This window comes from Monodon monoceros, unplaced genomic scaffold, assembly GCF_005190385.1.
Source record: "Monodon monoceros isolate NGI ecotype Baffin Bay Population unplaced genomic scaffold, NGI_Narwhal_1 Super_Scaffold_21, whole genome shotgun sequence".
NCBI lineage: Eukaryota > Metazoa > Chordata > Mammalia > Artiodactyla > Monodontidae > Monodon > Monodon monoceros.
The window spans coordinates 70,395,734-70,408,459 of NW_021703778.1; the positions used below are offsets into that span (position 1 = coordinate 70,395,734).

The 12,726-nt window shown below is 40.5% G+C and overlaps 1 protein-coding gene across 5 annotated transcripts in view; it reads left to right on the forward strand.

The window, feature by feature from the left end:
• MAP2K5 (mitogen-activated protein kinase kinase 5) overlaps positions 1 to 12,726 on the forward strand; it is a 278,521-nt gene that overhangs the window by 167,020 nt on the left and 98,775 nt on the right. For all 5 annotated transcript variants that reach the window (XM_029238396.1, XM_029238395.1, XM_029238397.1 and 2 more), the window contains one exon: positions 9,857 to 9,928. In XM_029238396.1, the coding sequence (XP_029094229.1) occupies positions 9,857 to 9,928 (72 nt within the window). The remainder of the gene's footprint in view (positions 1 to 9,856; positions 9,929 to 12,726) is intronic.

Here is a 12,726-nt window from a genome sequence, read left to right on the forward strand (position 1 = left end):
TGCCCCTAGATTCTTCAGAACCATTTTTTTTTTTTTTTTTTTTTTTTAGATTCCATATGGGTGCAGGGGCTTCTCACTGCAGTGGCTTCTCTTGTTGTGGAGCACAGGCTCTAGGCGCGTGGGCTTCAGTAGTTGCTGCACGCGAGCTCTAGAGCTCAGGCTCAGTAGTTGTGGCACATGGGCTTAGTTGCTCATTTGCAATCTTCCCAGACAAGGGATTGAACCCGTGTCCCCTGCATTGGCAGGTGGATTCTTAACCACTGCACCACCAGGGAAGTCCCCATAAAATTGCTTTTATTTATTGACGTCCACAGTCACTTCAAGAGTTGGGGGCTGGGAGGAGACAAGCAGGAAACTTATTTAGTATTTTTGGAGCAAAGTTTTACTTTAACATCTTAAGTTTAGTTTTTTGCTGAGGGTTCTAGGTTTATTCAGGTAGTCCATTTCACTTCTAGTAGTCTTTATATGAATTAAATGAAGTATGGGTAGAACCCTGGATCTTTTTCTCAATATTCTTTGTTCCTATATTATTTTGGTAAAAAAATGTTAATATGGGTGAAACCCTGGATCTTATTCTCAGAACACTACAAAGGATTTTTTAATTGAGATACCGAACAGTTAATTTTTGCCTTGCATTGTTTTTAAAGAAAATTTGTTCTTTCTCATTTTTCTAGGTAATGTGACAAAAAATTAATCTCTGAAGTCATCATACCTATTTTTACAAAACTTAATCACCTTCTTGGCTCTACTAGGTTATCTGAGATTGGTGAGCCACCTTTATAATTAACAAAACTGTGCCAAATGACATGATTTCAGTCTTTGAAAAAATATGGAACACTGTGATTTAAAACAAACAAAAAATGAAACAACTTTTCCCCTCCCCATCATGTTCATAGTAGCTCTAAATTGCTCTGATAATTAAATTGCAATATGTTTGAATCTACAAATCTAGATTACAGTTGTCTTTCCCAGGTGTACATTAAAGAAATTACTTTTTTTCCTTTTTGTTTATGGATGAATGTGCTGCATCCATCTCTTAATTGAAAATGTGGGGATTAAAAGTATGAAACGTTAGCTCAGATTGGCAGAGCTAAAATTGCTTTGCTTCTTCGGTGAGTATGTTCTAGTCATCAACCTTATAGTTCAAGCTGTAAAAAGCATAAGATACCTAGGAAGCAAAGAGTGTGATAGCCTGATAGTGAGCTTGGCTCAATTCAGCAGGCTCTCGTTGGCCATGACTTACCTAACTGGTGTGAGATCAGAAGTTGGGAGTTGGGGAAGGTGGAAATAACATTTATTATTCTGTTACAGGTTTTAATCCCTGCCTGAGGTATCGTGATATTGTATTATAGTACTACCACTGGGGGAACTGGGTGAAGGGTGCACAGAACCTCCCTGTATATATGCTTTTCAACTTCTTGTTAATTAATAAGTATTTCACAGTAAAAAATTAAATTAAAAAAAAAAGGAAAGATTTGTTGGAACATGGCCGTACCCATTTATTTATATATCGTCTATGACTGCTTTAGTGCTACAGTGGCAGAGTGGAGTAGTTGTGACAGTTGTACCGGAGACCATATGGCCGACAAAGTGAAAAATATTTACTATCTGGCCGTTTATGGAGAAAGCTTGCCGACTTCTGGTCTATGCCAGTGAAGGCTCTTTCTGAAACCGAGTACTTTGAATTAATCAACGTGTATTTACTGAGCGCCTTCCATGCAGTTAGCCAGGTACAGTGGCACCACTCTGTAATCCACGTAAGACTTGGGCAAAATAGGAAACATGGCATTATATGTGGCCACGTCACGTGTGACATAAGTTGTACCAAGCGTACCGTTAGAGAATGAGAAGGCATATGATATATGAATTTGATGATTCAAACAGTATGTGAAAAGGGCACTTATAAAAGAGAGAGATCACTGTGGGAGGATGAGCAAAGACTCAGAAATAGAGGGTGGTGTGAAATGGGTGGGGGCGGGGACATACAGGGTACAGCAAGGGTCCCCAGCGCCCGGGCCGCAGAGCAGTACCGGTCCACGGCCTGCCAGGAACCAGGCCACACGGCAGGAGGTGAGCGGTGGGCGAGTGAGCAAAGCTTCATCGGCCGCTCCCCATCGCTCCCCACTGCTCACGTTACCTCCTGAACCATCCCATCCCACCCCCGTCCATGGAAAAATTGTCTTCCACGAAGCTGGTCCCTGGTGCCAAAAAAGTTGGGGACCACTGGGGTAGAAGACAGTAATAGATTGTGAGAATATGCAATTTGAGGTCATCTGATGTAATGCCCTCATTTTATATCCATTTCTCTCACTTTATATCCATACCTGTTTCTGTACGGTGATAATAACAATGATAATAATAGCCAACACTTAATTAGAACTGTGTGCCAGTCACTCTTTTAAACCTTTACATATATTATCTCTTTAAATCCTCACAACAACCCTATGAGGTAGGTAATATTATCATCCTTTTACAGATGAAGGCACCAAGGGATAGAGAAGTTAAGTGACTTACCCAGGCTCATACAGCTAATAAGTGGCAGAGTCAGGAGTGAAACCTACATAATCAGCCTCCAGAGACTGAACTTTTAACTACTGTGCCTCTCTATCCAAATCATTTATGTGTCTCTCCAAATATAGATTAGGACTTCCACAGGGCAGGGTTTATTCTACTTATTCTCTATATCCAGTCCTTCACATGGTGCTAAATGAATTAATCAGTTCATGAAAGTTGCATTCCAAAAATGACTTGTTCACTAATTATAAGCAGAGCATTTAACTTTTTTGTATTAATAAGTCTCTTACTTGCGTGCTAAAGTATAGAAGACCCCCAGATGACTCAAATATAACCAACTAGACTGCTCAGATATTGAAAAGAAAATAAATCAAAGAAATAGCCGTGCATGTGTGAACAGTCTTACTTCTCCTACAATCTGAAATGTAAGGAAATGGTAATTAGGATAAAGATAGGGAGGGTTTTCTAAGATCCTTAGGTCATGAAAACAAACAAAAAAACAGTAACAATTTAGGGGCATGTTAAACAGTGGGTCTTGTAGGAGACTTGGAAAGTCATCTGGTCCCACTTCCTCATTGACCAATGAGGATACTGAGATCCAAAAACTGAAGGGGCGTGTTCAAGGACACATTACATCTTAGGGGCAGGTAATTAGGTTTAATGGACATTTTAATCCAAAGCAAGAAATATTTTTAACTATATTTTAAAAGGATTTCATCCAGAAGGATTACAACAGGGGTCCAAAGGCTTTGGTGGCTTATATTAAATTAAATCATTTCTTGGAAATTCTGATTACTAGAACTTTTACTCTATTTTAAAGACAGAAGGGGACTTACCTGGTGGCGCAGTGGTTAAGAATCCACCTGCCAATTCAGGGGACACAGGTTTGAGTCCTGGTCTGGGAAGATCCCACATGCTGTAGAGCAACTAAGCCCATGTGCCACAACTACTGAGCCTGCGTTCTAGAGCCCGCGAGCCACAACTACTGAGCCCGAGTGCCACAACTACTGAAGCCCAAATGCCTAGAGCCCATGCTCCGAAACAAGAGAAGCCACTGCAATGAGAAGCCCACACACCACAATGAAGAGTAGCCCCCGCTCGCTGCAACTAGAGAAAGCCATGCGCAGCAACAAAGACCCAACACAGCCAAAAATAAATAAGTAAATAAAATAAATTCATATAAAAAAAGCTATTAAAAAAATTAATAATAAAGATAGAAGTCCCTGAAACTTTAACCCACTATTCAGTCATTGTGATGTATTATGTATATATATATTTTTTTGGCTGCACCATGTGGCATGAGAGATCCTAGCTCCCCAGCCAGGGATTGAACCCATGACCCCTGCAGCGCGCTGAGTCCCAACCACTGGACCGCCAGGGAAGTCCTATTACAATTTTTAAAAATCAAATATAAAAGTTTGACATTATTGTTATGAATACCTGAAGTTTCGAAATTAAGAAATCTTATGCAGATACTTGTCCTTTGGTATCAGAAAGTCAATCTAAATAACTACTCTTATCTCCTGAACATTGTTTTCTACCTGGACTATTCCTGTTCTTAGAAATTACCTTTACCCAGATTATAACCTATACAGATTACGTGATACAACTCAGTTGGCCATGCTCATGCAGTGATCGTACACGGTGGTGTTGATTAGAAGAAGGCCAACATTTACTGAGCATCCCCATGTGGCATGTACTGAATTGAGCATATTACATGGATTTATTTAATCTTCAGACAACTCAATTAAGCATACATATTGTTATTATTGTCTTCATTTTACAGATGAGGAAACCAAAGATGAAGTAACTTTAGCCCAGATTCTCAGAGCTGGCAAGTAGTGACAGTCAAGATTTAATTAGGACACCAGCTTCTAGTTTCTGGTAGTAGCACATTAGGTAATTTGGACCAACTCTTCTGTTGAAAAATGCTAATTAAAATACTTTAAAAACCATCTCAAGTGCACTGAAGAGCTAAAACGACAACAAGGAACTCCCAGGACGGTTTTCAGATGGAAACCTGAAACAGACGGGAAAGCAGAATGTCAGAGCACCAAAGCTACTTATTCCTGAGGACATTTGCCTGTACTACTACAGCTGTGAATGATATGGGGGCTCCCTTAAGGCAGAGGGTCTTGGAGAAGATCTTCCCCATATTATGCTGGAAGCCTGAAGAGGCCCTCACCCCAGTATAAAAGCAAACCAGAGTTAAAGCTGCTCTTCCTCCCCAATCCCAGGGAACAAAAGAGAAGGCTTCACAGAGCCAAGCAGAGCAGCAGGAGAAAAAGGAAAAGGGAGAAAGTTGTGGCCATAGACTTAACTCTGGCACAGATTTACACCCTGGGTGTTTGTATATGTGACCTGAGTTAGAAAAGGAGCTTCATGCTGAGAATATTGTTTGAGGTGGGCACATCCACTTTAGGCCTCAGAGAACCTTTCCAAACATTTTTTTGAAGAACAAAAACTAACAAGCAGCCAAAGAAAACTAGTCACACGAGGAAACAGAGCAACACGAAGGAACAACAGTTGTAAGCAGACTTTAGATCAAAAATTTTTAAAGTGACATACTTGATTCGAGAAAGTCCCAAACAAAACTACTAGATAAAAATGAAAAGCTCACTGTTTGGTAGCATATTGAATGGAGCAGAAGAGAGAATTCGTGAACTGGAAAATAGATTGAGTTAGAGCAGTATGACTCCAGAATCCTTGTTTAACCAGTATGCTCTACTACCCACACAGTGATCTTGCCGGCTTTCTAAAAAAATCCCCATTGTTTATGATATATACTTTTTGATTACATACTAACCTGAAGTATTTGTGCATACTCTGTTAATTTTCTGAGTAGCCTGAGCAGAAGTTCCTTTATGGGAAGAGGTAAGGGATGTACCTTGGTATCGTCCTGCTTTTGACAAGTAAACCCTAGGGTACTGTGTTATAAATAGAGACAATTCTGGAATGAGTTAACTAAATATGGGCCCTGGGTAAATGCCCAGTCACAGCGGTAAGTGGAGGGGTGGAGTGTGCATGCCATCTTAGAGCCACTGCCCTTTTAGAATCCTCTGCTTTTTATATCATCACCACTCCTTACTGTTCTCATTAAGTACAGACAAGAGTTTTTCCCCGACACTTTAACTCCACTACAGGTGCTTCAGACAAGAGTCATGGTTTTCCGTTTATTAAGCTTTCCACACTAGTGACAAATGTCATGTCAGAAAGTAACTCAGCTTTTGCTTTTTAACAGAAAAATGTTCATCACAGGTCTTCTCTCAGTAGTGTCATACCTGGCCATTGGTTTGGTTTGGTTTGGTTTGGTTTAGTTTGGTTTGGTTTTAGAGGGGAGAGGACAGAGCAGGCCACCTTGGCCTCAAGTGTGAGAACAGATTTGAATTGTGCAGCCTTAGGCCATCAAATCCTGACTCTATACATTCAGAATGTATTGGGACTTATCTTGTACCTGTGTCAGTTTCAGCCACCTGGACATGTTTCCCAGTCCCTATGAATTCTTGAGGATACACCTGTAGAGCTGGCTGCCCACCTTTCACTCAGCATTCGTGCTTGAGTGCTGCATCACGACAGTAATCTCATTCTGTTAGCTTACTGTAAGAATAATTCCTCTAATGAGAAGTTGTTAGACTCTCATCCTTATGGCGTTCTCCTATTTGCCTTCTGATATCTGTGACCATTATCATTTTTGCTAATTTTTCTTTTTAAATTTAATTTTTCTGTGCTTTATTTTCCCATTACAGTTTACATTTGTTTTAGTAATTCAGTGGGCAAATGTGATGATTATATTTAACCTTATTGTTGGTCTTGCACTTCTAGATGAAGTGCTGTATATTGATAACTGTCAGTTAGTGGATGAAGAAAGGGAGAGAGGACAGAAGGAGGAAGGCAACATTTGGTCATTTCTTTAACAATTCTAGAGGATTTTAGGATTTTCATGTTTGCTAGAAGTTCTTTTTTTTTTTAAGACATTGTTTTTAAACTATTTTTTTAAGTTCTTATTTTTTGGCTGCATTGTGTCTTCGTTGCTGCATGCTGGCTTTCTCTAGTTGCAGCGAGCGGGGCTATTCTTCATTGCATTGCGCAGGCTTCTCGTTGCGGTGGCTTCTCTTGTCACGGAACACAGGCTCTAGAGCACACGGTCTTCAGTAGATGCGGCTTGTGGGCTCAGTAGTTGTAGCACGCAGGCTCTAGAGTGCAGGCTCAGTAGTTGTGGTGCACGGGCTTAGTTGCTCTGTGGCATGTGGGATCTTCCTGGATCAGGGATTGAACCTGTGTCCCCTGCATTGACAGGTGGATTCTTAACCACTGAGCCACCAGGGAAGTCCCTAGAAGTTCTTGATGGACGTGAATAACAATAATATGCAGGGAAGTTACATTAATAGAACACTCCAGGGAACTTAATGATTAGTTCATGCTTAAAACCAAATGTGCGGTAAACATGTATTGCATCCCTTCAGTCAGCACGCATTGATGGCACACCAGCTATGTGCCAGGCATGGTACTGGGTACAAGATGAGTAAGATACTCTCTTTGCTTCTTAGGAGAAACAGACTAGCAAATTGATGATTACAACACAGTGTGATAAATTAATATGAATAACATTTTAAAGAAGTACAGAGGCAGGAATTCATAATTCTGCCTGAGGAGTGGAGGAAGTTTTCACCAAAAATGGTGGCCGTTGAACAGGGCCCATAGGAGAAGCATTCACTAAGCAGAGAAGAGGAAGGTAGATCATCGCGCCTGCAGGAAACATTGATGTGTTTAGTGACTAGAGCTGAGTTTACCAAAGTTTCACCCAGAGAAATTACTTTTTAAAATGAAGATCCCCAGAGCCACCCCCAGAGATTCTGATACTGGAAGTTCATTTGCAATAAGCACCTCAGACAGTTCTGTAATGACGAGTCCAAGGCTGCATTTTGAGAAATACTGACAGATCGAGACTAGTGTGTGGCTCTTCTGACTTCTAGTTCTGGAGGCAGATTGACACACAGGAAAGAACCCTGATTTTGCAGTTAGACGTACCTGGATTTGGATCCTGGCTGTGTACCTAAATAATACGCTTAATGCTAATCCATAGCTCTAGACTTTGGCAAGTCATCTAATCTTACTAAGCCTCAGTTTTTACATCTGTAAAATTAGGGCAATAATATTTGTAAGAGGACTTCCCTGGTAGTGCAGTGGTTAAGAATCCGCCTGCCATTGCGAGGGTCACGGGTTCAATCCCTGGTCTGGGAAGATCCCACATGCCACAGAGTAACTAAGCCCGTGTGCCACAACCACTGAGCCTGTGCTCTAGAGCCCGTGAGCCACAACTACTGAAGCCCACACGCCTAGAGCCCATGCTCCGCAACAAGAGAAGCCACCACAATGAGAAGACCACGCACCGCAACAAAGAGTAGCCCCCACTGGCCGCAACTAGAGAAAGCCTGCACACAGCAATGAAGACCCAACACAGCCAAAAATACATAAATAAAATAAATTTAAAATAATAATATTTGTAAGATTGTTATGAAGTGTAGAGGATGTGAAGTATCTAGCCCAGTGTCTGGGACAAACTAGGTGATTGTTAAATGATAGCTATTATTACCCTTTTCTAGGGGGTACAAATTAAACCTCTCTGTGCTTCATATTCCTTATCTGTTAAATGCAGGTGATAATAGTACCAGTCTAGTATGGGTGTTTATGAGTCTGAAGTGAAATATGCATGAAAAGCACTTAGAACAGTGCCTGGCACGTGGAAATTCTTCAGTAAATGCACAGAGTGAAGATGTCGTTGATACTATGATGATGGCATTATTCCTGGAACTGGCTGGCCAGTTGCATATGAACGCGTCCCGTTATGTATTGATCTGACTAGAAATGGATAATGGGTTTATTCAGGTGTGAGCAAGGACCTTGAAAAGTGGTGGTATGGGGAATTAGAAGATAAAAGTATTAGGGGATTGGAATGACCATATCTGTTAGCAGCTGGGAGAAATGGTCACGTGACACTTGGGAAGAATTATTCTTGGTAGTAAAGGGGTTTTATAAATTAAAGAAAGAAATAAAGGAACGGAAATAAGACAGTCCAATCTGCTACCTCAGGGTAGGGCTTTATGTAATTTTATGAAAAGTGGGGAAGAAGGCATTAAATACATTGAGATAGCCTCATAGGTGGGAGTGGGAAGTAGGTTACAAATTTCTGGGTCCCAACTAAGCCAACTCCCCAAGATGTAGGACTGTGCCAACTCACCTGAGAGTATCCGGCACACATCTTCTACACTCATGGTATATCCCCTGCTGGTGAGTGGTGGATGTCCATTTCTTCCGTCTGCAGTGGACCAGGCTGACCCTGACCCCAGTTACTCGTAAGGGCTCTCATGGAAACTTTTGAAGGATGATGGCTGTGGTGGCTTCCAAGAACTCCAGGGATGGTACAAAGAAGAGAATACTGCACTGGAGGCCAAGGGGTGTGGGTCATGATCCTAGCCCTGCCATGACTAGCTGTGTAACCTTGAGCAACCATTCCATCTCAAGCAAAACCTCAGTTTCTCTTGTTCATTTGTTCCTGTGTTCATTCAAAAGACTTCTGTGAAGTACCTTTCTGAATGCCAAATCCTGGAGGGATAGAGAGACCAGGCAGCACCCACTTCAGTATGCAATTATTCCCGTTGAAGTAGACAGTGTGCAGGTAATTGTTAGACCAAGTATTTCCTACATATCTTGAATGGAGGACCAAGAGTCCCACATGGACCATTTGAACTGTTCCTTGGTTTATATCAGAAAGAAACCCTGATACATGGGATGAAACGTTGAGTAGTAGGTGAATGTGGGCAAAGGAAATATGGATGTTCTTTGTACTAGTCTTAATCTTTCAACTTTCCTATAAGTTTAATATTATTTCCAAATAAAAAATTTAAAATAACAGAATTCCTAGTGATTCAGACCCATCTCCCAAAATGCAAATAAGTGATAATATTATATAATGTGCTGTAATTTGTCACTCCACAACTAAGACCACTCACTGCATTTGGTCTGAGTTGAAGTCTCCGCTCATTTACTAGTTTAGGACTTGCCTAAATTATTTCACTAATATGAGCCTTCATTTTCTTTATAACAAAGTTTCCCTCATAGGGTCTTTGTGAGGATTCAATGAGATTATATCCAATATACCGGTATCACCTATATGGTTTCTATGTATTATCTGTATAAAACACATACATATAAAATTGTTTTTCTTTTCATAATGTGCTGTGCAGATACTGATGGCTCTCTGCCTTAACTGAGCTCACATTAGCGTATGTGTTTCCTGGAGTAGCTTACATCAGCTCACAAGCTCCCTTCTGTTTTCTTACAGCCTGAAAGAATTTCCGGGGAGCAATATGGAATCCATTCTGATGTCTGGAGCTTAGGAATCTCTTTTATGGAGGTATGTTGTTTGGAAATAGATGCTTCTGTGTATAGCTGTACTAATATGTTCTATCAGGAAGGATGAAGATTTTGAAAAAAAGTGAAACTTCCAGTGTGTTATGTGTATATGTAAACAGAGTTTAACTCAATAGTCCTTATTTTGATGCCCTTGCATGGCTTGTGAGCTGACTATTCTAAAGTGTTATTTCTCACAGATCACCTGTGTAAAACTTATCTGGAGTGCTTCTTAAAAATACAGGTTCCTAGACTCCATCTAAAACCAATTAAATTCACATTTCTAAGAATCAGCATTATTAACATGTTCCCAGTGTGATCCTTATGCACACTAAATGTGGAGAACCTGTGTTTTGAAAGAGAAATTCCAGAAAAATTATGTGTGATAGTAGCCTTGTTGGAATGCGTATATAACTTCCAGAGGTGATTACTTTATTAACAAATACAGCCCTACTCATTTGGATGTATAATTTCTATATGTTTATTTAGAAAGAAAAAAAAAAAAAACACCTTGTTCCAGTAGGATCATATCGTGTTGGGCGACAGGGTGTGATATGATTTAGAGGAGGTTAGGTGTATGCATTTAGCACAATTTTAATGTCTTTACTCTTTATAGCTGTATTTAGAGTGGACTTTATCTTGGTATGCTACATGTAGCTCCACTAGAGGTCTGTGCTAAGATTTCTGTACAATGATCTTTGATCTGTAAGGAAATACATAGGATTTATATTAGAAGGACATCTGGCTCAGGGTGAATTATAGTAGTATAAAGTCTGGATAATCACCAGTGCTTCAAGAATTGTATCTTATGTACATTGATTCAGATAAAGGAGGACTCTTTAAAAAGTAGAAAGAACTCCTTAAACAAGATCATGGATGAGTTGCAGTCACAATTTCATCAACTTTTTTTCTTTTGGTCAAATACTTTTTCTGTGATTTTTTTTTTTTCTGTGATTTTTGTAATGCATGAATGCAGTTGAATTTCTAAGGAGATATCTTCAGACTGAATTCACTTGCACTATAGAAAGAAAGCAAAAATAAAGTATTCAATGTTTATTAAACCATATTCTTCTGCTTCTTCATGAAGAGAATCTAAGAGGAAATACAATATGTATGCATCAGCTGACAGGTTAGCAATACTGGTGGACAGATGCTCAGAACTAAGTTTCCCAACAGAATCCTGAAGGGCTCGTCCAATTAGCCTGTTTCAGGGAAAACTAGTATCTTTGATCTGTGGAGCTCAGCTCTTGCTATTATGTAATTTCCCTTTGCATATTTTAAATCATCATCATTGAATGTATTTGGTAAAAGACCAGATATAGTGTAGAACATTTGAGAAGTTACGTGGTGTGAAGATACGACTCGTAGGCTGGGAATGAAAGACCTGGATTGCAGGTCCAGCTTTGCTACTGCTTTTCTAGGTGGCGCTATGCAAGCCAGTGTCCCTCACAGTGGGTCTCAGTTTCTTCGTCTGTAAAATAATGATCTCTAAGCCCCGTTCCAGACTAACATTCTGTGACCCTAAGCAGTGTGTTCTTGTCTTTCTTTAGCTTTCTGCAACAACTCTAGAATTGTGTGACTTAACAGTATGCAGAGGCATAGCAATACCGTCAGACAGTGTAACTAGTAGATTTAAGATTTAGAACACGCATACATATTCACCATTCCTTTCTTCCACATTCGTTTCTTCATCCAGGTTTTGAGCTCCTGCTATATCTGCTAGATAGGCAGTGGAGATATAGTAATGACGGACACTCCATTCTTGATTCTAATGGAGTTTTGCATTTGGTGAGGGGTGGGGCATTAAGTACAAAAAACAGAAGGAAAACTAAGTATATAATTTGTCAGGCAGTGGTAAGTCCTGAGGGAAAAAATGAAGTGGAGTAGTCCTTTCTGATAAAACAACCTTTGAGCAGAGACTGGAATGGTGTGAGGGGCCATCAGGCAACAGCAGATACAAAGGTGCTAAGCTGGAGTGTGTTTGGCATGTTTAAGGAAAGCAGGGAGACCCAGGTGACTAGAGTGGAGTTAGAAAGGGAAAACTGGGAAAAAATACAGTCAGAGAGGTAGCCAGGGGCCAGATCATATGCAGCCTTGTAGGCCACGGTAAGGACTTTAGATGTTACTCTGAGAGTAAATGATTGGAGTTATATTTTCAGAGGATGATGGGGTGCTCTGTGGAGCACAGAATATAGAGGGGCAATCATGGAGACAGGGAGATCGGCTAAGGTAGGTATAGGCAGATGGGCGTATGAGTAGATGGATAGATAGATAGTTGCTTAATAAATAGCACATATTTATATTGCGTATTGACATATATGTCTGCCAGTATTTTGCTGGGTGCTAGGGATACAAAGAGTAATAAAAAGAGACTGTCATTTAGGGAGCGAGATTGCCATTGATGTATTTGGGTTTCGTTGATCATGTTCATTTATCCTGGAGGTAAACTATCGAACGGTCTTTAGAAGACTGGAGAAAACAGACTCGTTGACACTGTAAGACTGAGGAGGATTAAGGTGTAAGGAACAGTGTGAAAAAGTGTCATCATTGAGTGTGAGATACCTGCATGCCAGAAGGAGCGTGTTGGGTCATGTAGTAAAGTGGAGAGTAGAAAAGGACCACTGGTCAGGAGTGAGGGCCAAGAAGGGTTAGGCGTTTCCCTGCTCACTGCATTTTAAAATGGTTGTTGAGGAGCCAGATGTTAGATCAGAAGGGGGAGGAGATAGCCTTCGAGGATGTAAAGTGCGGTCTGATTATGATCATCGGAAAGGGTTGCTGAGCACCTCTTTGTGTGTGATGCTT